This window comes from Coturnix japonica, chromosome 2, assembly GCF_001577835.2.
Source record: "Coturnix japonica isolate 7356 chromosome 2, Coturnix japonica 2.1, whole genome shotgun sequence".
Classification (NCBI taxonomy): Eukaryota; Metazoa; Chordata; class Aves; order Galliformes; family Phasianidae; genus Coturnix; species Coturnix japonica.
The window spans coordinates 131,604,486-131,631,256 of record NC_029517.1 but is presented as its reverse complement, the minus strand read 5'-3'; the positions used below and the strand labels follow the sequence as shown (position 1 = coordinate 131,631,256).

Sequence of the window (26,771 nt, the reverse complement as noted above, 5' to 3'; positions counted from 1 at the left end):
GGGTGGAGAGCTGTGCAGGGAGGAGGCAGACGTCTGCTGCCTCTCCCTTTTCCCCAGCAGCTGCAGGAATGCTTTGATGTTTTTTCTCTTGCAGCCCCAAGCACCCAGTACCAGGATTAACCACCAGTCAGACCCCTGCACCACCTCCAAATAAATCTCTAGAACACAGACAAAGCTTGCTCAGAGGGGTCCTGGCATTCCCTGCTTGCAGTATAAGAGTTAAAAATAACTTCTCCCCTTGCACCTGCTCTTCCAAAGCCAAATCTGAGTTTTATTTTTATCGCTCAGATTTCCTGGTGATTGTTTCCACTGACGGATGAGGCATAGGAACAGGGAAGAATAAAAAAACCCACACGTCTCAGTGGCACAAAGTGGATAGGCAACATGAAAAGTGCTTATGCTACATGTAGACCGGAGGGAGCCCTTCCTCTATTTAAAATCTGTGGCAGAAATGATGATTCTTGGCGAAAAAAAAAAAAAAAAGCATGATTTTGCTCCATTTTGCAATTTTTCTTCAACAATTATGAATGGAACTGGGTGGTTTTTGGGAGTGTTATTTCTGTTTGTGAGTGGTTTCCTGGGTTGGAGTTACCATCCCATGTGCAGATCCATGAAGCAAAGAAGAAAGCCTGGCTCGGCCCCAGTTAAATGGCTTTTTAAGTCTATATGTTTATGTTTCATAAGCTTATTTTAAAACACATATATACAAGAGCAGGCTTATAAATAAGGCAGAATAACCCGCTGTGTCCTTACCTGACTGGAATGTCAAAGAAGCAGCTTTTTTTTTTTACTTTTTACAAGCATAGTTTAAAATAAAATACTGTTTTGTTGCACCCCAGTGAATCTGCTCAAGAGGAGGTCAGGGCAAGGTCTTGTTTTCTGACTATAAAAAACTCTTTTGCTTGTTTACAGAGCATCTTCTTGCCAGCCATCATTTTAAGGCAATCTGTTAATGACAGCTATAGGTAAAAAAAAAATCATTTCCATCCTCTGGAGTCTTGGCATGCCTGCACCGCTCAAATCCCAAACCAACACAGCTTCCCAGAAAAAAAAGCACTTGGGTATTTTCCATCTGTAGAGCTGGATCCACTGGGTGACCCATTCAGTTGAGGTCTTGGCAGAGTTTCTAGATCCAAATCCCCAAGGTAAATTCATCAGAAAGACTTTTTGGGAGTGATGGATGTTATTTCCCTGTTGGTCCTGCTGGGTAAACCCTCACTGTCTGTGTCCAAGGAGCTTCTCTACCAAGAATGGGGTAGACCCAAATGAGGAGGAGATGGAAAAGGAAGAAGATGCCCATGACCAAGGGAGGATTTTATTCTTCATGGTCTTTACCGTTTGAAGTGGCAGGAAGGTGAGAAGCACCTTACTGTAGTGCAGAAAAGTTTCAGGTGGATGTAAGTATGGTGAGATATTAAATATGAACCTTAATGGCTGGACAGAACAGGCAAGGAGAGCCCCAAGGAGTGAAATCTACCACTAATTCACAAGAAAGCAAAGTGAAACGTAAAATTCATCTCATACAAGGGAAAAGAAGCCTGTAAATGTTCGTATGCCTACGCTGAGATATTTTTTTTTGCCAGCTTCTATGAAGCATGTGATCTTAATGGGTATGGAGATAAAGACCTAGGAGGTAGGAACATGAGCAGCCACCATTTATTTATACCCAAGGAAATAGCTGAAGCAGACATAGAATGAAGGACTGTTGTGTTTTTTTTTTTTTGATCCAGCAGAGCTGTAAAACCAAAGCCCTGACCACTGGTGGTTATTTAAAGACTTCCTGCAATGGGAAGGTGCTTGGCCTATGTTCAGGCTGGGTGACTGCTCTCTGCAAAGCCAAATAAACAGAGACCACTTGAACTTTCCACCTTGTGAGTTCAGCCTCATTCCTTGCTACAAGCAAGGCTCCTGTGCGTTTCAAATGGGCTTTGCTGATGGGATCTGGGGTGACCACCATGCTGTGGGGTGCTTTTCCCTTTGCCCAAAGGGAGGAGTTTGGTGCTGCCATCCGAGTGCTTGGAACTGGAAGGCAGAAGCTGGGTGGGAAGGTCTGTGTCTCCAGGATGGGCTGGGATGCCCTGCATGTGGTCTGTGTCCTCAAATGACTGTGGGCAGGGCAATGAGACAGGAAATTATATCCTTTAATGCTAGACGTGTAGTTTAGATGCTAATTTCCCTAGAGGAGCACAGCTGAGATATTTCTGAGTAGCTGGGACCAGGAATCTCATCCATCCATCATGGATCTACTGGATTGAGTCCAACAAGTGGCCATGAAAACAGTGGGACTGAAACACATCAGGAAAGGGAGAATTGGGACTGTTCAGGATGGAGAAGAGGCTCAGGGGGATCTTAACAAGGCCCAAAATGGGAGACATAAAGAAGACAGAGCGTGGCTTTTTTCATTGGTGCCCAGTGCCAGGGCAAGAGGCACTGGCACAAACTGGAGCCAAGGAGATTTCCACTGAAAATCAGGAAGCTCTCCTGTGCTGTGCAGGTAACAGAGCACTGATACAGGTTGCCCAGAGAGGTTACTGTACCCAAAGGCTGTTGGCTCTCCTCTTTGAAGATCTCCAAAAGCCACCTGGGTAGGGGTGCATTTCCACAATGACTCCCTGCTGCCATCCCCGTGGCCTGGGAATTTTTGCAAGACTTGGCAGTGGGGCCGTTGTGGGATTATTTCACACAGGACCCAAAAATACTGTCGTCAGGGTAGCGTTGGTCGGTTCAAACACAGGGTCAGGTCCCCAAGAAATTGAGACTGTTGATGGACAAACTTGAGCGTACTCAAATGTTTCGTCTGATTTTCTTGGATTGCAGAGTGTCCAAGGGAGCCAAAAAGCTCGTTTCTCTTCTTGTTTGCTTTGCAGACCAGCGAGACAGCTGGGTTCAGTGAAATTAGGAAGCTCGAGTTCTTGTAGCAGAGGGGGCAACTGGAAAAGCTCAGATGTCTGTTTCAAAGTCCATACAATCAGTCCAAGATGTCGTGCCTCAGTCTGCTGCCCTGTCTCTGCTCCCTGCCTGCATTCAACATCAGTACGTAGGGCAGCCTCAGCACTGAGATCCTGGCTTGAAATCCCTCTGAATGTGTAGCAAAGCAATGAATCTGGAGGCGTTTCTCTCAATAAAGGTCGAGTCGGGAACACGCAGGCGTTTCTGGGCTCCTTATGTGCCAGCGCTGAGTTTGGATGATAGTATGGGAGATACCGGGTGCGACCAGAGCATGATTTTAAACTGTGAATGAACTCTGAAATAACAGCAAATGTAAAGCAAGCCCGTGTTTTGGCCCAGGCTGGCCTTGAATCAGCTTAGGAAAAATGAAAGATGAAACTTTCTGACTTCAGCTCAAGTTATGAACATATAAACTCCCAATTATCCGATTAACTGGAGGCAAGCCAGAGAAAAACATTTTTCGAGGCAAGCATATGGGGTAGCTTCCTGAAAGTGAACTCATTCAAAAAGGCGTGATTTGGAGACAAGAAATTACGCTGTAAATCTGGTGTTTCAAAAACTGGTTTAATCCTACACACAGTTATCTTGCTGTGGATTCCCAAGCTCCTCTTGAGCATCCTCAGAGTGCCTGGTTCCCCTCTAAAATACTGATTTCTATTTAAAAAATTGCTGTGTAGTCACCAGAACTGTTTTTTTCAACGTATACTCCGATTTTATTCATAGTTCCTGAGTTTGGATCAATTTTGTGCATGTTTTAAGCTAAAAATTACCCGTGTGTCTCTAACGCAAAACTGAAAGGAATTGGAGAAATGTATTTAAGGAGGGGGAAATTGGCTTTTTCATGCTTAGAAAGCAAAATATCTTCAGCAGGTTGGTTACTAGGAAAAATTTCTTCTCTGAATGAGTGGTGAGGCATTGGAAGAGGCTGCAGGGGGAGGTGGTGTAGTCACCATCCATCCAAGAAATGAGTAAACATGGCTCTGGTTGGACGTGGTTTGGTGGGCAAGGTGGGATGGGTTGACAGCTGGACTGGATAGTCTTAGTGTTCTTTTCCAATCTCAGTTACTCTCCATGAATGAGATTGGTGGGATGGATGTGGAACTGGGACAAGAGCAAACTTGGTGATGGTCTCCTTCTGTGCTGCTTTGACCATCTTAGCTTTCAAAGAGTGACACTGTGCACACAGCTTGGCAGTAGTTCTTCCCATGAGCTATTGGAAGTGCTACCAGAGGATTTTTTTAGTTCTGTTTGTTTTAGTCAAGTGGACGAGTCAAGGACAGGATTTATTGGTTCCTGGGCATCAAAGGGATGCACCTCTCATACAGTCTGCTGGGAATTGCCCTCCCTCTTGGGGCTATGGCTGCGAGCTGGGAGGATTGCCAGAGTGTGCTGTAGGTGAGGAGATGGCTGGTGGCCCTGGTGTCTCTCCCCTCTCTGCATTTCCAGTGCTATGCTTTGCAACAGGAGGGTCATTTAAAGTAGTGTTTGGGGACCTTAGGTAAATCAATTTGCAAAAGCCTTGACTTGCTTTGGGTTGAACGCAGGTATCAGGCACAGCCTGCACTGGCAAGAGCTGGAGATCCAAAGTCCCCAAAGTCTTTTTGGTGTCACTGCCGGGCACAGCAAATGGAGCCCGTGGGTAATGCTTGGGGGAACTACTTTTACTGTGTTTCTAGTAAATGCCTGCCCAGGCTTTGCTATTGTCTGTAGAGAGAATGTGTTCCATCTGATTGAAGAGTGCCATTTGCAGTAGATTTAGAAATGGAATGTGGAGGGTTCTTTTAAGACAGCTGATAAATTCACTGGGGAGCAAGCAGTTGAGTTTCATGTCATGCTGGTGCCTTCAATTAGCGCTCACTTAGCATCCCTTGGCTGCTTGTCCCTGGCCTCATGCTTCCCACTGTGCTGTGTCAGGGTGATTGCAGATAGGTTGGGATTGGCTTCAGCTGAAAATAATGCTTTTTTGTATTCCATTCCCCAAGGTAGGATCAGGCTCCTGGGTGCAGTTGCTCAGGAGGGAGCAACCAGCAAGAGCTCATAAGAAGTTCTGAGTTTTGCAGGGATGGAGGAGAATCCCAGTTTTGCTGTCAACTTTTCAGTGCTCTCCTGCTGATGAGGCTGAACCGAGCTAGGATTTCAGCTGACTTCTTGCTGAAGCAGATGAGCCCCATGTGCTGTGGTTTTTGGGACTTCTTTGGTGGCCTTCATCTCCCCACACCCAGGCTGGACTGCAGATACAGCCCATCCCTCGGCTGGTTTTACTCTAATTCTCATGTGCCAAATGTGCAGTATTGCCAAGTAGCAAGACGTCCTTTCTGCTGGCTGCTCTAAGTACTCTGTGCACAACTCCTGTAGGGCAAAGTAATGTACTTTTTTTTGCTGAGATAGTTAAAACTGTACGGATTTCAGCACAGAGCCAGGTATATTAATAGGCATGCCCTCATTTAGTTGCACTGAGTTTGTAAGGGAGGAACTGAACAGCATTAAGCGCTAGGTATTCCTGCATGGTCCCCAGGGATTTTCTCAAGGTTATATTTTCTGTTTGCTGTAGCTGGGCTCTTTAGGAAGCAGCTGGAAATAGAGGTGGAGAGAAATGCAGGCGCAATAGGAAGAATTGGGAAGGGCTGTGTGTCCACCAGCCTGAAACCATCTCATGTATCCCTCTAACCCCAAAGCAGAGAAAACACTCCCAATGACTTCTGCTTTCCAAAGGAGGAAGGGGTGATGGGGATACCCAGCCCAGCCTACAACAGGGTGTGTGACAAAACTGCATTGAGGTGAGCCTGAAAATAAATATTTGCAATTTTCATCATCATCATGACTGATGAATTTACACTCACGACTTAATTGATGCAAGCCAGGGAAGCTCATTCACTTTCAGCCTGGTTAGAACCTGCTCCAGCACAGCAAGGGTGGCCAGGAAGTGCCACCCACGCCGAGGTGTCAAGATGTCACTGAAACGATTGGGGAGCGGAGCAGCTTGCGTGTCTCCAGTCCATCAAAACCTCCCCCGCGGGGCTGGGAAGGATGTGCAGAGCACAGATGAAACACAGAGTCCTGCCTGGCCCATCCCTGCCAGATCCGGCTGTAGGAGCTGGGGAAGGTTTCCTGCTGAGCAGGGTGGGGAAGCTTTGCATCTCAGCCTTGATTTAATTTTCAGGTGGTAGAAGTTTTTTGCCTCCCTGCACAGCACGTTTGAGCAGCCAGCACGTCCAAACACTTCCCTTTCTGTATGGAATTTGCATTTCCCTATAAACAGCACCAGTTTTATGCAAATATCCTTATGAAAGAAAGCCAAAGTGTGCTCGTGATTACGTGTTCTTGGGCAATTCTGGAGAAATCAGATGCTCTATTATAAGCCACATACTGCCATCCGTGGTCTCCTCCAGCCTTAAAATCACTGTGTGATGACCACTTCATCTCCACGTAGTCCTAAACATCTGGCAAGGCAGTGTCCTGCTGCTGGGTTTGCTTTCCCTTGGTGCACCATTCCTATGGGATGTGTGTTTAACCCGACAGGTGCCTCAGCACCTCACAGTGGTTCTCTCTCCTCCTCTCTTCCCAGTGAGATGGGGGAGAGAACTGGAGAAAAGGAGAGTAGAACTCATGGGTTGAGATAAAGCTAATTACTAAGATAGAGAAAATAGTTAGCATTACGTATATATATAAATGTATGTAACAAGTGATACACAAGCAATTGCTCTCCACCCCCCGACCGATGCTCAGCTAGCTCCCCCAGCAGCAGAAAAGAGGGTGATGAGCCCCACCCCTTTCAAAACTCCTTCTACATGATGTCATATGGCACAGAGTATCCCTTTGACCAGTTTATGTCAGCTGTCCTAATTCTGTTCCCTCCCATCTCCTTGGGCCCTTCACTGATAAAGGCTTTGGCTCAGTGCAACACTGCTTAGCAGCAACTATAAACACCAGTGTGTTATCAGCATTGTTTTTCCCCTGGAATCAAAACACAGCATCATGCCAAAAAGTCTGAAGAAAAATCCATCCCAAGTGAAACTAAAACAGTGTGGCATCCCCACTGGTTGCAGTGTTCACATGATGCTCTGTAGCATCCACTTTGCTGCTGTAGGCAAAGGGTTTCTGAGCTGTGAACGTTTAATCTCTTCTTTCCTCCCCTTCCTGCCATTCCCTTGAAGACATCATACTTCTTCAGTGCTCTCCAAAATCACCTGGACTTAGTCCATTGCAGCCAGCTGTGCCGTGCTACACAACATCCTCCTTGCTTTCTCTGCCTGGATGGGAAGTTGGTGAGCAGCAGCATCCTGTTGAGTTTCTGGTGTCTCCTATTTAAAGCAGGCTTTATTTTTGCTCATGTGAACAATTTACTGGCTTTTATGAAGTCCAGGCTAGAGGGGACCCTGGGCAGCATGATCTGGTTCTTGATCTAGCAGTTGGCAACTGCCCACAGCAGGAGGGTTATTAGATCTGGGTGATGTTTGTGGTCCCTTCCAACACAAGCCATTCTGTGCTTGTGTGATGAGGGCACTGCTCAAGCTGGGTGCTGCTCTTGAGAGGCTTTCAACACCATGCACATGGCTGGTTGATAATCTGTCAGTGAGTGGTTATGCCTCCATGTGTTTGGTGATGACTACACATAGCTCAGCAAAACATCTCCCTTCTGGAGCACCATCTCTTTTCTCACTCAGGCTATTGCTTCCAAAGCAATGTTTGATCCTGCCTCCTCCTTCCAGTTTCATTCCCCATCTCCCTGGTGGATAGAATGCCAAGGGCAGCAGTGACTTTCATCGTTTAATTCCCTTTGATCTTTTATTTGAAAGCAAACCACCTTTATTTGCTCTACAAGCTCTGATGGGTAGGGGAGGCCAGCACATCATCTCTCAATGCCGGGCTTTTGCGCAAGAGTAGCCACGGGTCAGAACAAAGCCCTGCTGGGTTTTGTCCCTGCTCATCATAAAGCGGCAGGTCAGAGGCACTCACAAACCTCACTTTTATCCCCAGAGCTTTGTCTTCATGCTGTGTTTGCAGAGCTATGTCCCAGGATGACCGAGGAGCTCTTGATGTGGCTTTTTGCTAGAGCTGGGGCTTCTAGAGGGGCTTTTCAGAGGGAACTCTTATTATTTGTTCTCCACATGATGTGGGCTTAGAGTCCCAAAGCATAAACCACGCATCAGCAGTGGAAGAGATGTTAAGAGGAGCAGTTTCTGCTGAGTGGTGGCAACAGACAAGGCTGGTGAGGATGAGGAAGGAGCTATCCCAGGGTTTTCCACGTGGCACCATCCTCATGGGCTGGTGGTTCTTTTGAAGAGTGCTTTGGTGCCCAGCATGAGGGAGAGAACATTGCCAGCAGCCAGAAGCCTGCCTGGCAGCCTTTCAGTATCTAAAGGGGTGCTATAAGAAAGAAGGGGACAGATTCTTGAGCCGGGTCTGTTTTGATAAAACAAGAGGAAATGGGTTGTAACTAAACTAGAGAAGATTTAAATTGTAAATAAAGGTTTTTACAATAAGGGTAGTGAGGCACTAGAACAGGTTGCCCAGAGAGGTGGATGTCCCGTCCTTCAAGACATTCATGGTCAGGTTGTACAGGAGTCTGAGCAGCCTGATGGAGCTGTAGGTGTCTGTGTTCATTGCAGAGGAGTTGGACTAGATTTCCTTTAATGGTCCCTTCCAGCACAAACGGTTCTATGGTTCGTGGGAAGAAACATGTAGACCTGGAGAACATTCTGGATTGCAATCGTCTGGGAGGACAACCACCAAGAGCACTTGCTCTGGATGATGGAATTAACTTAAGGATGGGGTAGGAACTCTATGGGTGCCAGTAAGGGCTGCTTTTCTTCAGTATCTGACTTCTCTGAGCAGTCTGGCTTGGTGTCACTGGAGAATCTCTCTCCATAAAACTTACCACAAAACACTCTAGCAGAGCATGTTTTCCCAGTTTCCATATTGCCGTCCTCAATGTATCACAGGACAGTGTGTACTTTGAACACTGCCCGCAGATCAAATCCACCTGTTGAGTAGGTTGAGTCCTCGTTTTTCGTCAACAAACGTCCATCAAAGCCGCCGACAGCTGTTTGGCGATGAGGTTGTGCAAGACTGACTGCTGATGCAAAAAAAGATGACCGCTGCCCTTTTGTATAGAGCTGCTCTGCTGTCACTGGCTTGCCAGATTGGTAGAACCAAGTGGTGAGAAGCAAATACAGACCACCAGGCAGGGACATGTGTATCATAGAATCATTAAGGTTGGAAAGACCACTGAGATCATCTAGTCGAACTGTTGACCTATCATCACCATGGCTTGCACCAGAGTGGGTTTGTGCCCCTACGTGTGTTGTGGGCAGGAATGATGCTTCAGATTTTATCTTTTCACAGTTTCTTTTGGATGAGGCAGGAAGCTTGGAAATAATCCCATCATTGGGATTTTTCTGACTCCTGACACCAAAAGAAATCCCTGAAGGAGGCGAGGGGACCCAGCACCTGATATTTCGAGCTTGCTGTGGAGTGTGGGGATCCACCATCTCCAAACAGCCAACCATTTACCCTCCCCAAAAAAGCACTGCATATTTGGGTGGCAGCCAGCCTAGAGCATGCAATACCATTCCCTGCAGAGCTGGCCTCTTCCCCCTCACACCATCTCTTTTTTTTTCCTTTCTTTCCCTTCACATCCAAGCCAGGAAAAGCCTCTGCCATTGGCTTTACAGGCACAAGCTGGTGGGGTAAGGCAGTAGGGGGATATCCCAGATCATAAAACGAAGTCCACACCGCCCATAAGTTAACCCACTGCTGGGCATGGGGTGGGTGCTGGATTATTTTTCCCCCAAACACTGAATGTTTGATGCCTGTTTTTCATTTTTCATGAGCTTCACCCACTTGCTGAATCTCCTGGGGTGCAAGCAAGACTTGAGGTCCAAAAAAATGTTGTCAGCACACACCCCAAATTTGGATTGCTCAGGGGTTGGGGAGAAACATGAAAACAACAGTAAAGGGCTGTTAAAGGGATGTCTGGGGCATCTCCTCTCATCTCCAGGGCTGTAGGTGCCTCTCTTCAAAGAACAGAGCTGCAAATAAAAGATAAAAAGGAGTTGATCATGTTACCCCAGCCTCGGGTGCATTCCCTGCTTGCACAATGCCGGGAGGACTGTGCTGTTCTTGTTATCTCTCTGTCTGTCTGTCTGCCTAGCTATCTGATCTTCCCCATTCCTCCCTCTTTCCCCACCTTCTATGCTTGCCAGTCTCCACCCTGACACCATGCCAGCATCCTTGCTCTTTTCCTAAATACCACCAGATTCCTTCAAGGGCTCTAATATAAGGAGCCCATACATTTCTTTACTATGAGTTTAGGTGTGAGCTGCTGTCTGCCATGTGCTCTAAAGGAGCTGGAGGAGATGCAGGAACTCCTCAGCTGCTCTCAGCACCTGGAGCAGGACGTGCCGATGGCTGCCTGTAGCTCTGTCCCCCAACGCTGGGCTCCTGCAGGGTTTCTTGTTTTTGTCTCTCTCCTCCTGGACCTTTCCTGTCAAATTCCTGTTTCCTTCCGCACGGATGTGGCTGAAGGAAGTCTCAGCACAACTGCTTTCCTCCAGCTGGCCCCACTTCTTCTCCATGTCTTTGGAGTACAGAGGTGGTAGTGGGTCCCCTGTAGACCCCAGTGTGATCAAGAGTGTACATGGCAGTGATGGGTTGGTGCAAAACTCCTACATGAGAGTGACTCGGAAACTTGCATTCAAGGTTTTCAGGGTGTCAGGATGGAAATGTTCTTGGTGCAGCCGGGTTTGGGAGCAGAAAAGAAGGATTCAGTCTTAAGGGAAATGGACTGGCATCATCTTGCTGCTTGGGATGAAGCCAGGAGGGTAGTTGAGCAAATGTAGCACAGATGAGTGTTTTGTTAAGTTTTTTCTGGAGGTGAACTTTGAACGTGAGATGTGCGCATTCAGGAGATATATTTATATACAAGTAAGATACGTATCGTCTGGGTGAGTAAGGCCCTTTGTTCCAAGTGCTGCTGCTAAAACCCATGTGGAGCAATAATTTGGCTCTGCAGAGCTTCCTCTTCCTTTGCTTAGGGAGTTGCTGTGTTTAGGAAAACCTGACTTTAACAGATGCATCCCACTAACACCAACGTAATGCTTAACACCAGCCAGTCCAGCAGTCTGGCATCTGCTCATCTATCCGGTCCCTGTCATTAACTGCATCAAGGAAGAGTAGATCTCTGTTTTTCACCACAGTACCAGAAGGACAAGTAGCCCTGTCCTTGACATTGCTAGTCCACACCCATATGGCTTTAATAAGGCTAACATATGTTTAACAGAGCAATCACACTGCAAATAAATAATTAAGAAGAGAGAGCAGTGCTCCCCTCTGCTCCAGGATGGCCCCAAGTGGTACCAGGAGGTGTTCAGATTGGATATAAGCAAGAATCTGTTCAGAAAGAGGGTAGTCAATTATTGAAACAGGATGCGATGTGGCATCTCTCCAGTGCTTGTCCCTTGCCGTGGGGTGGATGGGTGCTAGGAAAGAATGGTCCTATCAAGTGCCACCATGGCAGTAATGGGCTGTTCTCGTTCCCTTGTTGTCCTTTTTCAGCCCAGCAACATCTCTTCCTGAATCACAGCCAAACTGCAGATATTGTATGCATTGTAGGGAGATGGTCCCCATCTCTCCCTGTGCTGTGGGGATAGAACAGAGTACCCAGCTCCTCCACTTGCCCACACTAGATTTCTGTCACTGGGCTTCACCCCAATGAGTTTGAGCCTAGAAGACCAGCACTGTACCACTGAGCATCTTTGTCCAGGATTTGCTTATTGCCTATAGAATCATAGAATCATTTGAGATGGAAGAGACCCTTAAAGGTTGTCTGGTTCCAACTCCCCTGCAGTGAACAGGGATATCTGCAGCTAGGTGCAGCTATATCTCTGTGCTTCATCCTGCTTCCCTGCAGCTCTGCAGTCTGAAGGGTATTTATTCACTTGGCAGGTTATTAATATTAGCCAAAATACCCTTGCCTGCATTGTTCTGCCATACTTAATATGGTAATCAGCATTGCAGCCTGTATAGCTAGGGATGATTTGTGATTGAAAATCCATTAGGAATTTATGGGCTTTGGGCTGAATTGCCAGGACGTGCAGTTGCCAAAATACTTGAAATGCTTCCACTGGAAATGAGACCTTGTGGGAAATGAGTACTTGCTTTTCTCATACACAGTCAGTTCCCATTGAATCTCCATTGCTGGCAGCTAGTACACCCAAGGCAATAAAAACACATGTAATACTCAGGGCACCAATGGAGCACTAACCTTGTGTCAGATGATGATGGATAACAGATTTCAGCTCCTGACACACAGTGCAGAGTTGGTGTTCACAGCAGCTCAGCATCCCACAGCACTGTTTCAGTGTCTGGCTTTAATCTGTGCATGAGGCACTTTATGCTTTTTGCTGTGGGTTGCAAATTGATGGTTGGACTAAATGATCTTAGTTGGTCTTTTCCAACTTAAATGATTCTATGCTTCTATAATACCATGCAGATACAATGGGAGAAAAGCACAGATGTGTTTTGCAAGGATACAGTCGAAGGCAATTTCCACTTTCTGACTTCTTCCTTTAAGCAGGCACCTGTGGCTGCCTCCCATCCCTGAAGGGGATTTCATCTCTTTTAACTTAAAGCATATGGAGAAGAAGGGAAAAATCTTGCTGGAGAAGATAAATGCCAGCCAGTTTTTCTTGGAAGGCATTCACTTAATGGGTTGCTGGCTCTTCTAAAGTCCAGTTCTGAACAAAAATCCCACCTTCCGTGATCTGAGCTGTGTGTGGGGGGATCTGCAAAGCCCTCTCAAAACATCCCGTTCACCCCCATGGCTCCAGTATATCATCAAGCCCAATTTTAACATAGCTTTGCAGGAAGCACCAGCTGCTCTGCACCAATCACTGCAGCCTCTTATCATTCTGAGTCCAGTCTGGCTTTGAATTCCACCAAGGAGCAAGGCTTAGCATCACTCAAGTGAAGATCACCTTGAGGAACAGCAGAGCTGCCTCCATCCCATCTCCTTCTGGCTCCAAAGTAGCATTATCCTTTTTTTAATGAGAAAAAAAAAGAAGTTAGGAGTGAAATGATGGGATTGACATTGGTGGAATTGAAGTAATGCCGACAGTGCTGCCAATTCCCAGCTAAGAAGAATGGCTGGAAAAATTGGCTCTGAAAATATCATAGAATCACAGAACCATTAAGGTTGGAAAAGAGTGCTAAGATGATCTTGTCCAACCATCAGCCCATCGTCACCATGCCCACTCAACCACGTAATAAGGAGTAGTCCTCCTTCAAACCCTACATACCATGTGGTGTGGATACCATCCTTCCCGTCCTCATGTCCCTATTCTACCTTCTTCATGATCTCTAACCTAGAAAAACCAGATTTGGTGGGACTGTAGTGCCAAAATCCCTTTGGTTTGTGCCCCTTTTCCAGCTCCCATCCCTCTATAATCTATTTTCCCTAAACCCATCTGCATGGGGCTGGGCTCTGTGCTGCGCACCAGGGCAAAGCCAGGGCTGGCATGTGCTGTGAATAATAATTAGCGCACGAACATTGGGAAAGTCCATACATTTTCACAGCCAACTTGGGCACGTTTCCATTGGAAAGCTTCCCAAGCCACTTCAGCTGCTCCCCGGTTTTGCTTTTTGTTTATTGGGGGTTTTTTTCCCACTTTTTCTGTTTCTATTCATTCCTTGGGTACCACTTGCAGATCAAACCTGGCAGAGAAGGTGGAGTAGCTGGAAATAATGCTTGGGAAGTGTGATGGGCTACTCACTGCACAGCTCCCTTCCTAGCTCCTCTTTCTCTCTTGACATCAGTGCTTTTTTGGTGTAAAACAACATAAGGGGTATTTTCCAGGAGATGGACAGGAGGAGAGGTGAGGGGACATGTATTCTTCCAGCTTGGGTTACTTATGTACTTATGTTCTATTTTGAGGCTCCGGCCACGCGGCACTAAGCAGCTGCTGACCCAGGGAAGGGACGAGCTTCAAAACAAGAGTCTAGTGGGTGACAGTGTGGGGAAATGATAGGTTTCCCTCAGCACAAAGCAGAGTTCACAGCATCATCACATTCACTTGTGTCTGTTCTGTTCTGGAGGTGTGTCCATGGGGGAAATCTTATTTTTTCTATACCCTCTATCTTAGTCTCGGTGGCCAGAATGAATTCTAATGCTGAATATGCTGTTCAAAGCCACCTTTGGATATATCTGTGCGTAGTAGGAGGTCAGCATGATCCAGGACCTGTGTCCTAGGCAAACCCAGTGGCTTCCTTCTTCCCATCACTCTCTTTGTTATGTGGTCTGACAGTGATAAAGAGAAGGGGAATGGTTTTAAAAACTAGAAGAGGGGAAATTCACGCTAGATGTTGGGAACAAATTATTTACTCATAAGGTAGTGAGGCACTGTGCAGAGAAGCTGTGTGTGCCCCATCCCTAGAGGCATTCAGGGCCAGGTTGGATGGGGCCCTGGACAGCCTGATCTGGTGGGTGGCAGCCCTGCCCGTGTCAGGGATTTTGAACTGGATGATCTTTAAGATCTTTTCCAACCTAAGCCATTCTATGATTGTGAAGGCAAAGATGTGTCCCAGTTGTGGGGTTCTTTATAGGGAGTGATATGCTGGCAACAGTGAGGATGCAGATGAGCAGTCAGAGTGAGCAAGGGAGCATCCATCTCCCAAGAGCTGCAAAACCACATGCATGCCACCCCCCTCCTCCTCCAGTTCCCCTGAAAAAAGCTCATTTGCAGGCAGCTTAGGTGGCCTAAGAGCATTAGAGATGCATTTGGTTGACATTAGCTGCTCGAGTAACTCCGGGAGCATGTGGCTGATTAGGGGCAGGCTCGGCTCGTTGCACACGGTGGAAATATTGCTGGGATGCTCTGGTAAGGTCTGGAGGGACAGGATGGGTGAGAATCGGGTTGCTGCCCCAACATGTCACCCCCATGGGGTGCCTGCGAGCTTCCCTTGGGTGCTGCTGGGTGATTACGAAAATGCTGGGCTGAATTGCATTAAAAAGAAATGCAGATGGCTGCAGAAGGATTTGGGTGAGCACATGCCAGCTGGCAGAGGAACATCAGGACCACCAGTGCTTCACCACCTCAGCCCCCCCAATCTCTTCCTTGCACTCTGTGTGTCATCCAAACATCAGTGCTGAGGCTCAGAATGCTCAGTGGGGATGCGGTGAAGGGCTGTAGGTCATCCCTTGGATGGAATGGAGTTTTGTCTCCCTATCCCTGTTCTGATTTCAGGGGGAGCCCCCATTCCAGCATCCCATCCATTGGGATGTGCAGGGCATTTCCAAGGCACCATCCCAGGGCTTTCTTTGGATGTGTTCTCATTGGAACTGCCCTGACCGCTATGTTTTGCTTTTCCTCCCTTTACAGCCTCGCTCTTCACTGGGATTTATGGAGGTGTTGAGAAGCAGCTTTGAGCTCTGCAGTCCCCGGACACCTCTCCTCACCCGGCATCCCAACCTTCGGATTTAACCATTCAAGGCTCCCGTGCATGGATTGCCCGAGCCAAGCACCGCTGCCGGCCGTCGCCGCCCCGTAGGCTCCCAGCCCCCCTTGCCACCCCCAAGTACTCCACATACCCCGATGGGGTAACGTGACGGGGCCACCACCGTGCCACCACCATCCCCATATGCAGAGGCCTTTCTAGAGCGCAGCACCGGAGGCGACAGCCGCTCGCCATTGCACACACGCCGAGGACACCGACACTACGACAAAGGGATTTTTTTTGTTGTTGTTTTTGTTTTTTGTAATTATTATTATTATTATTATCATTAATATTATTATTACCGTTTGGCTTTTACCCCGGGGGCTTGCGGTGTGTCAAGGAAGCCAGCGCGCTCCCAGGAGCTGGGATTATTTGCACAACGGTTGTACATTGAGTTCTCCATTCTCTTCTGTTATTTTTAAGTGCAGAGAGGGGTGCTGGTTTTTCTTTTCCCCTCCACACCACTCTTTTCTTGGGCTTTTCCATCATCAGCACCACCTCCGCATCATCCTTCTCTTGTCCCACCATGGCCCGGATGAACCGCCCTGCGCCGGTGGAGGTCTGCTACAAAAACATGAGGTTCCTCATCACCCACAACCCCACCAACGCCACACTGAGCACCTTCTTGGAGGTAAGAAGCGGGGATCGTGGTCCACATTCGAGGGCTAAAAGCTAAGCTGCAAGTGGTTCATTGGAATGGAATGGGAAAGCCCTGTTCCATTGAATGGTGCAATGGAGCATCCTGTTGGTACCCCAGCCCTGCTGGCATCCCATGTATTGTCCGTATCACCATCTGTTTCTTGGGGCAGGACATTTGGAGGACTCTGAGTATAGGGTTTGTCAACCCCATTTCATCCCCTACCAACTCCCTAAAAACACTGCACAAATGCAACCTCCCATGCATCTTCCAGCGTGTCAGTGAAGGGTAGCTCCAAAGCTACCTCTGAGTGCAAGGAAACTCTACAGACACACACAGAAAAGCATAAACACCATGGTCTTGCAGCAGAGAAACAGTGGAGACAACCACTGTGTGGTTCTTCACACCACACTTTTAGCAAAATTCACCTTCCCTCCAGATCTGCAGGTTTATTTGGCGGAGCATAAAGGGATTTTTAGTGATTTGGAAGCCTGATGCAGGGAGGGGATCAATGGGATCATCCAAGCCCCCAGCCCGCCACAAGCAGGCACAGGGATGATCTCACTCGGCTCCTGGCCGGGGCTGATATGCCAGCACGTAATCCAGGGGCAATCCGTGCCGTGGGTGATAAGCCCAGCTGGAGACAGCCCAAGTCCCAGCGTGCCTGCAGCACGTTCAAGTAATTAACTCATGGGGTACAGCAGCAAAACGCCTTCATCAGTCAAAGAGAAGCCTCAAGCAAATTCATGGGAATGTGCCAAGCGCTCACTCATCTCCGTGCACTTCTGCAGGAGGAGTTGAATCCTCACTGAACACCCAATAATTTCTCCTTTGGAGGATTTGTTGCTTTGTAGGAATTGTTTCCATTTTGGGGGTTTTTCTCTGGGATATCCATTACAGCTCAGCATCATGCTCCATGCTGTTGGTTTTGCTCTTGGCACAGGGCCCCCCAGGTGCTGGTTTTACTCAGCCTGGAGTTGAACTCAATGATCTTTATGTGTCCCTTCAAACTCAGGATATTCTGTGATTCGAAGCTTTGTCTGCTTAAGTGGGGAATATGATGTGCTTTTGAATACTTTCAAGGCTTTAAAATTACATGATTCCACTGATGCTCTGGATAAAAAAGGCTCATGCCCATGTGGAGATTTGGTGCTCTAGGATTTAATGTTTCATTGGGAATTAGTTGCAGTTTTCCTTCCTGGCCCACGTAGACCATGGGGATTTTTGCTTGGGCATCTAGGGTTTGGGCATGATGCAGTTTTTGGGATCGTATGGGTGTGTGTGGTCATAGAATCGTAGAATCAATAAGGTTGGAAAAGACCACTAAGATCATCTAGTTCAGACATAAACCCATCACCACCACCATGCCCACTAACCCATGTCCCTCTGTGCCATATCTGTCCTCCTTCCTCTTTACTTCTGGGGAAGGCCCACACCTCCATGGCCAACCTGTCAACACAGGGCTTGGCCATGTTGGAGAAAACCAGGGTTCAACCCAGTGGGATTTTACTATATCTGTCCATCATAAGACCTCTTCTTCCCTCTCCAGGATCTGAAGAAATATGGTGCCACCACAGTTGTGCGAGTGTGCGAAGTGACCTACGACAAGACGCCCCTAGAGAAGGATGGCATCACTGTCATGGTAGGTGGACAGCACCCTGTCTATGCCTCCTACACATCCTATGGGTGCAAAAAGAAATGCTGCTCCATGATGGTACACAGAGAGGCTTGAGGTCCTTGCATTCTTGGAAGGCAGCACTGGGATATGATGCTTTATGCAGAGACATGTATTGGTCCAGATGACCATCCAGCTTTTTGCGCATCCCAAAATGGATGTTTTATGGGTGGTTTGGCTCAAATGGGTTTTAAGGCACGGAGGGGAAGAACTGGGGATGGTATCAAGGTCCTGACACCTCTCTGCTACCCAATCCCTTGTGAGACAGAAGGCTGCTCAGTCAGCTCATTCTTGTCATGGTGTGAGCAGCATCTCTGCTTCATTTCCAAGCACCCACGTGATTCGATCAGAGGGACTTAAAAAGATAACCAGACTCCTGCTGGGAAAGCTGGAAGTGGCTGGTCTCTGTCCAGGACAGATATGAGATGACGGAGGAGATGTATGTGGGTTTGGGGCAGTTGAGGCCTTTCCACGGCACTGCAGAAGCCTTTGGAGGATTTTTGTGTTGTCTGAGCTGCAGGCTCCCTGCCGTGCAACCAGAGCTTCCCACTTAGCTACTGTTGCTCAAATAGGATTCCTGCAGCAAACCTTCCCACGCAGCCAGCGAAGGGAGTGTTTTAACAAGTGGGGAATTCTTTCCAAAATAAATGAAATATCACAGGCTTTCCTTGGTCAACAGAGTGGAAAAGCTACAAATAGAAGGAGAGATTCAGCTTGCTTTCAACCAGCGTGCAGCACATGCTTCCCAAAGCTGGGACAAAACCGAGCAGCAAACGCCATCCCTGGGGTCTGCTTAGCATCCCTTGTTCAGCGTCGCTCATGCTTGCCCAGGAGCTTGAAGGCAGGGTTTGAAAGCCAGCTTTGGCCTCAGGCAGAGGCAGGCAAACTCCCTGCTTCCCTGGCGTCAGGCTGAAATTGGGCTGGTGCTTTAAAAAAAGAAAGCATTGCCCACGCACTCGAAACTGTGACTCATGCTGCCGAGCCCGCAGCTGCCTGTGCTGCCCTGTGCTGGGGCTTGGAAGCAACCAGGGAATGAAAGCCCTTGATCCCACATGGAAGATAGATATCCATCGTTCCCGTTACCCTGAGCGTTATCTTATCTAAGGGGTATTAAGAAAAGCGGGCGGCTTTTTTTGCTCTTTTACTGGGGAATCAAAGGGAGAGCGCAGCAAGGAGAGAAAAAAAAGCAAGGATGCTGAGCTGGCACAGCTTGGTCTTTATCTCAGGTGATAAATAATTGGAGATGATGTCAGGTGTGATTGCCGTGCTGGGGAGTTGGCACGACCAGTGCTAGATGAGCTGAGAGCCCCGCGGGGCAGCTAGTGAGTAATTGAATAAAGGCAGCAAGCTTTTGGAGAAGTCCCTGTATAGGGCAGGCATGTGTCTGGTGGGCTCCAGCCTTTCTGCTGTTGAAACAGGGAGTTCTTAGGAAGGGTCTGTGGAGTCTGGCAGCACTGAGAGCACATGGGGAACTGCCTGGTGTGGGATGGTTGACAGTTCTCGTTATGTGAGATGGGTCCTGGATTAAACGAATATCATAGATATCATAGAATGATTCAGGTTGGGAAGAAACTCTAAGATCATCCAGTTTAACCATCAGTAAAGATAAGTCCTAGATGAAAGACATATAGAGAGAGCAAGATCAACTTGGATATTAGGAAAAAATTCTCTGAAAAAGTGGTGAGGCATTGGAACAGGCTGCCCAGGGAGGTGGTGGAGTTACCATCCCTGGAGGTTTTCAAGAGAAGGGTAGATGTGGCACTGAGGGATATGGTTTAGTGGGCATGATGGTGATGGGTTGACAGTTGAACTACATGATGTTAATGGTCCTTCCAGTCTTAACAGTTCTGTGATTCTATGATACATATCTTAGATACAGAAACTCAGCCTGGAGGACTCCAGACAGAAATGGAGGCAGAATTTGTTATGCATAGGAACTGTGCCCTACCTATACACGCTATATATGGGATATGGTTACCTGTCTGTATAAGATATATCCTATATAGAAAGATGCTTACATCTTAGATCTATGATAACCTTTAGCATATGGATATCTCTATATATTCAGAAGAGAGATATCTAGATTGTATTTATCTGTGGATAGAAATATCTGTGCAGATATAGAGAAAAGTCTCCACATTATTTACCAAGTACATCCATATATACAGAATCATTTAGATTGGAAAAGACCACTAAGATAAACCTACCCAACTGTCATCCCATCATATATAGACTAGATATCCTGACCTTTTCTTTGAGGAATAAGTTCAAACTAGTCTTGTCCTGGATATTCTCCTTGGCTTAAGCATTAGAATGCCCTAAAGCCCAGCATGCTTATTTCCTCTCAAAGCCTGATACACATTGCATCACTTGTTCAAATCCCAGAGTGAAGTGAAGCTTAGTGGCTTTTTTTGCTGTCATACACCAGGGATGACTCTAACACAGCAGCTCAGTGATTCAGCCCATAGACACAAGGATTCTGGCCCTGTGCTTATCACTAGTCAGATTTCACTGCATCTCATCCCATTTATGCTGTCCTGCTCATCACTGTCTCACATGCCGTGTTTCTCCTGCCAAATCCCCCATTTTGGAAGAGAAATCCCCATACTGGGAGGAATGTGCAATGTCAGCTGCATGATGATGCCCATAGGGAGGGGAGGGACTGTCCCTTACCCAAAACACTGCAGAGGAGGAGGGGGATGCTTTTCTTCCCTGCAACGTGGCGTTGTGGTCCTGGCACTGGATTTAGATGAGAGGAAGGATAGGGATTGTGGCTACCCAGAGCTCAGCACAGCCATCCAAATGGCCATTGCCAAACTCAAGTGTGCTGGAATGAAACACCAAATGCATTTGGAGGAGGCAGACAACGGCCTTTAAGGGCAAGAGGACATGGAGACAGGACCATGTTGGAGGTCATGGAGGTGCTTGTAAAGGATGAGCCTCTTCCTAGGAGATGGGAAGATCATGGACCTGGCATCATTCAACCCAAACTCTGAGCCAAAGGATTTGTTCTCAGCTTGCAGCGCTATGAGCTCATTTCCAAGAACATGCACCCACCAAAAGGCATGACCTCAGGATAAAAACAGTCCTGTATAGTGTTTCTCTCTCTCCTCATCTTTCTCCCATCCCTGCAGGATTGGCCATTTGATGATGGAGCACCTCCTCCCAGCAAGATAGTGGAAGACTGGCTCAACTTACTGAAGACAAAGTTCTGCGAAGACCCCGGCTGCTGCGTGGCCGTGCACTGTGTGGCCGGCTTGGGGCGGTGAGTCACAGTCTGGCACAAAGTGGGAAACACCCACTTGTTTCCCCTCCCCATTTTAGTGGGGTTTTGCAGCAGTGAGGGTGTTAGTGGGAATAGGTATGGATGTGCTGCTCTCTGAGTGCATAGTTAGTAAATTCTGGGTACCAAGGGGTATATCAGCAATGCTCACTGCATAGTAGGGCATTTGCTTTTGTAATCTTATTGCAGTCCTGTCATTGTAACCAGGAGCTGCTGCTTCCCCTTGCAGCAAGTCAAGGCTTTGTTTTGCATAGATGTTTGTATCTGCTTGTACAGTTTGCTTCCAAAATCCTTCCACTCATTAAAGCACAGCTATCAGCCCCCATCCTGTGGGTTTGACCTGTGGGATCAGCCACTCTTTGGGGCTTGCAGCCTAACCACCCTGTGGTCCCCAACCTGGGATGGAATATGAGTGCCCAGATTGGAAGCTGAATGGTTTGTAGTTGAACACTGCTGCTGTTGCCTTTCAGCGCTCCCGTCCTTGTTGCCCTGGCTTTGATTGAGAGCGGGATGAAGTATGAAGACGCCATCCAGTTCATCCGACAGTAAGTGCCCTGGCGAGCACTGTTTCAGCACAGGGGCAGAATCACAGATTGGTGGTTGGGGTTGGAAGAGGGGTCCATCTGGTGCAGCCCTTGCTCAAGCAGGGACACCCAGAGTTGGTTGCCCAAAACCATATCCTGGCAGTTCCTGAAGATGTCCAAGGAGGGACACTGTAAGGTGGGGAAAAGGCAGCCCTGTTCCAAGGGAACAGAGTATCAGAGCTGTAAAAGGCTCAATATCTATCACAATCCTTTGAGGATGCACACAGCTTCAACATCCAAAATCCATTATTTGCTCCAGGCAGGGGATTTTGCACCATGATGGGTGGGTTTGGACTGGTGTTCTCCTGCTGTGTTGCTGACTGTACCAACCCCTCTGTTATCATTCCTTGCAGAAAGCGCAGAGGAGCCATCAACAGCAAGCAGCTGACATACTTGGAAAAATACCGACCAAAGCAGAGACTCCGGTTTAAGGACCCTCATAACCACAAGAACAAATGCTGCATCATGTAACCTCAATGACCTCTTGCCAAAATTTGTGCACACAGACACCCGGGCACTCGCACACATCTCCCCTGTCTCTTCCCAGCCCCATGCACCCCCACGCACTGCCCTGTTCGTGGACCCCACTGCTGGGGGCTGGGGAGGCGGGGGGGATACAGAGCACCGCCAACGTGTCCCGGCACCTGGAGCGCACTTGCCTTGCTGAATCCCCAAGAAAGGATGCTCAGTCCAGCTGCAGCCCCAAAGAGGGAAGGCAGTGCTGCCCTTTGACTCTTGGCATTAGCAGGCAATGAGTTCATGTGCCGGTTCTTTTGTCGCCTTCCTTCTCCTCTTCCTCTTCCCCTTCCCTTCCTGTTGCACTGAGGTCAAGTCCGGCACAAGGAGAGTGCACACAAGGGCACTTGTTTTGGGGGTGATGCAGGTAGAGTGATGCCAGCCATGGAGGGGTGGGGAGCAGGAAAACTGGGGTACCCACAGAAAAAACCCTTTCCCAACTCTTCCACCCCAAAAAGGGCAGCAGTGGGTATGGAAGTGGGGGATGGCTCAGAGACCTCGGGGGGTAGATGGTGATGGCAAGGAGAGGAAAGGGGCTCATAGCATGGTGGTCGTGGGAACAGCTGAGCTAAATGCCCCCAGCACTGTCCCCTTTATCCTGCCCCTCTCCATCACCATCTCCATATAGGGTTTGCAGGGGGCTCAGTGCCCCCTCTGGACCCTGCAGGTATATGGCGAAGGCATCAGAAAATTTGGGGATGATGGCAGGGCTTTGATTTACCCAGCTTTCAGGGGTGCAGGGTCAACACTGGGTCCCACCAAGTGCTGGATGCTCTTATTTATGGCTTCCAGACTCAATGCATGGGGTGATGGTTTCTATCCCACCATGTCCCCTCTGCTGGGCTTGCAGTGATGCAGTGGGACTGAGCTCATGCTCAGCATCTTTGCCATTGCATCCCCAAAGCCATGGCGCAAACCCAAGTTCTGGCTGTGATGCCCAGTGAACACAAAGTGCATTTTGGGGCATGTCCACATCCTCCACCACTATATTTGCTGGCCAAGGGGTGGGTGCAGTTTTCCCGGGGGATTTTGGGTGCTCCTGGCAAGAGCACATCACCAAATTTTGCACCTTCCTTTCCTCCCTTTCTGTTGGCATCTGCAACATACGCAGCGCCTGGCACCTCAAAACCTCACCAGTATATGCCATGGGGTGGATACAAAGCTGCCCCTGAGCCAGGATGGGAAACATCTCTCAACTTTCTGCCTTTGAATGCTTGCAGCTGTGGGAGCAGTGGGCACATAGGGGGCACAGGTGTGGTTTTTCTTTTGATGAGGGTAAGAAGAAATTTGCTAATTAAAGGAAAAAAGAAAAAAAAAACTCTTTGTCTTCCGCACGTCCTCTGGCCTTTATTTCTCCCATTGCTGCCCTGTAGAGTCCAGGAGGTGACTTTCAGCCCTCTGGCCTGATCCCTAGCACTATAACTGGGACATCCATGTGGCCCAAGTAATGTTCCATATATCCTATAGGGCTCACTGTCACTCACCTGTCAGCTGCAGAGTCACAGGTGTTTGGGCAGGGCAAGCTAGTCACCCAATGTCTGTGGTCTGGGGCTTCCCAACTTATGCCTTCAGTGCCCTGTGTTGGGTGTCTCTAGAGCTTTGTGTGCCTTCTGAAATGCAGACTATCCAGAAACAGTTCAGAGGGCTTATTTCTTGGGGTAAATATTGAGGAAGTTGGGCTGAGGATGAGCTTGGAACCCTTTCCAAAGAGCTAGACCCACTGTATAGCAGGGACAACCACCTCAGGAGAAACTGATGGTACCAAGCTAGGTGGACCTGCTATACGAAGCTGCTATACCAAGCCCCACATAGTGGGGCTGCCCAAGATTGCTTCAGTTTCTGCTGCCCCATTTCAGGCTGTTGATTCCCATGTTTCATGGTGAAGACAGTGGTGGCTCTAGGGCCTGCTCTGTTGGGAAGGATGATTAAAAAGCCTGATCCTGTATTAAAGCAGTCACTCTGGGTCATCCTCCCCTTCCTGCCCCATCGTGTCCTGCTGCTAAAATAGGTGCTGTGGCTGCTGCTTCGTCCCCAGAGGTTTTGGGAAGTGGCTTGGCATTGTGACTGAGACAGCCCCAATTCCTCTTAGAGACCTATGGAGGATTTGGGATGAAGTGATGGGAACCACCATAGAGGTATTTCTGCCCTGACAGAGGAGAAATGTTTTAAGTCTAAGATTGTTTTGGAGTCACTATGGGACGGGCTTTGCAGTGCTTCTTCACTTCATGTAGCATCAACCCAACCACCTTAAAATAGGGAACTCCTCACATAAGAGCAGTCCTTGACCTGGAAAAATCCATGTCGCCAAATCTTAAGCACCTCTGGCTGGCAGAGCAGTGTCTTGATGTCCTTTGGTTTTGTGAGTCACTGCAGAAGAAATTATGCTGCTTTAATTGCCCTGTTTCTTTTCCTTATTTTCTTTTTCTTTTTTTTCTCTATTGGGTGTTTCCTCTTGTTGTGGAACTTTCGGTCACCTCCCATGTGCTTCTCTGACCTGCAGTCAATCACAGAAACTCAACAGGGTGAGGAAATTGAGGGTATCCCAACTGGGTTAGAAATCTCAAGCCAATTCCTTAATGTAAGTCTTGAGATGGTAATAGGGAAGGCTGGAGCTCAGTAGATACAGAGCACCTGAGCAAGTCCTGAGTGACCAAGAGCTTATAGCTTGGCTGATTGTGCAGTCTTTTCTTCATTCCTGTTTCATCTCAGATACCAGACACGTTGAAAGAAGAAATGTAAAAATGCTACATTTGCCAGTTTTGTCATGGCTCCATTTGTCTTCATTGGGTCTTGTAGAAGTCATAGAGAATGGACACCTGCATGGCTTTGTCCGCAAACAAGCCACCTAATCCTGCCCTTACCTACAGAAGTGAAGGCGCAAACTGGGTTTCATCCCTCCTACCCCCATCCATCTCCTTCCCCTCCTCCATGGATACCCTCTATCATTCCATCATATCATAGCATCAGTCATAGCTGAACATCACATGGGGGATAAATCTGAGCAGCAGTCCGTGATTGTGTCCTCTTGTGGTGTTACAGGTGTGCCTCTCTTTGCATTTTGGCTTTGCATGCCCCTTGTGTTCTCCATGTTGGCCGGTCTGATGATGGATTGCACAGTGGGAGCAGTGATTGAAAGGAGAACACCACGTCCATCACAAATTATTTAAGAAAGGTCTGGTGGCAGACATTGCAAATATATATTATGGGTCTTGTAGTAAGGCTGACACTGTGGTGCTTGAGCTGAGAGCTTCAGATGAGGATGTTTATGAGTAACAGATGTTCTGAGGACGCAGAGTGATTGTCTACAACAGAACGAGTCAATTTATATTATTTTGTTTCTCTTGAGTTTGTTTCTTTTTGTTATTAGTCCCAGTGGGGAAGTGCACAGGGAGATTCGTGACTTCCACGCAGTTTCCAGGGTCTTATATCTCATTTGCTTCCATCAGGCTGGGTAGGCGGGGTTTGGTGGATGGGTTTGGATGAGATGCTGTCTGGTGGGAGAGAAATGCAGCCAGTTTCTTTGCATGACGGAGGTCATGGGGGGCTGCATTCCCCCTCACAGACTATCAGACATTGATGGCGAGGGGGACGTTTCTCCACGCTCAGCTTCCCTTCAGACAATGATCTCCAGATGAACTCTCTACTTCCCAGCTGTTTCTTTCTGTGCAACAAAAGAGCTGCATGTTTTCCTTTTTAACTCTGTGGGCAATCATAGTAGAATGTAGATTAAGCCCAGATGACTTTTTATTTTTATTGGTTGTTTTTTTTCGGTCTGAGCCATAGCTTAAGTTATTATACCCATTGCTTTTTGTATCAAGACAGCATCACTTTGAATATGCAGATGAGGTATAGGATCTTGACACTTTATAACCTTTTTAAAGAGAAACTTGTCTGTTTACTTATGTCTTGTGTAAAAAGGAAAAAAAAAATGTATGCCTTTTAGTAATCACTTTTTTTTCTTTTTTTTTTTCTTTTTTTTGAGTTTTATGAAATTACAGTGGTTTCACTCCAGCAGCCGCAAAATAAAAAGTGTTCACTCTTTTGTACATCCCTGTGTGCTGCAGTGCTGCTAATGGGGAAGGCAGCGAAATGGGAGGAGGCAGAGGCAAGGGTTAATGGAGAGGTGCACAGGGAGGGCACATTGGAGTCCCTTGGACTAATCTCTGTCCCATCCAGCACTGTCACTTCATGGTCCATCTTGTATCCCACCACAGCAGGGTTATGAGGTGGCAGCCTTGTCAGAGAGCCCAACTATCACATCTCCTTCCAGTCCAAGCAGGACTTCTCCAGAGGAAGCTCTAGCAATGGGGAGGCCCTGAAGCACCAGACTTGCCTAAGCTGAAGAAGCTAATTGCATACCTCAGCTGCCAAAGTGTGTCACAGCTTTTAGATATCCACCGTCATCAAATAATTTGCGTAAGCTAAGCCCTCTCGCACACCCTTATCCAATATCTAGCATGTCTCAATGAACACCCTTATCCTGTGTTTAGCATGTCTCAACTGATGGAGTTGGACAAATGGTTTTGCTGTAGATGTTGTAACATTCAAAGATGCCTTTATCCCACGTGGAAAGAGCTGGCCTCGTGGCAAGGCTGTAGGATGCTGCTGGTCAGTCTGATGAGCTGAGCACACTGG

General features: G+C 47.8%; 1 protein-coding gene across 1 annotated transcript in view; it reads left to right on the top strand.

Moving 5' to 3' along the window:
* Positions 1–26,184, top strand: part of PTP4A3 (protein tyrosine phosphatase 4A3) — a 41,727-nt gene extending 15,543 nt beyond the window's left edge. Inside the window, exons 2-6 of the mRNA XM_015856403.2 lie at positions 15,327–16,072; positions 17,628–17,720; positions 20,888–21,018; positions 21,507–21,581; positions 21,974–26,184. Coding sequence (XP_015711889.1) covers positions 15,968–16,072; positions 17,628–17,720; positions 20,888–21,018; positions 21,507–21,581; positions 21,974–22,091 — 522 coding nt within the window. The 5' untranslated portion in view covers positions 15,327–15,967 and the 3' untranslated portion in view covers positions 22,092–26,184. The remainder of the gene's footprint in view (positions 1–15,326; positions 16,073–17,627; positions 17,721–20,887; positions 21,019–21,506; positions 21,582–21,973) is intronic.
* Positions 26,185–26,771: the final 587 nt, after the last annotated feature.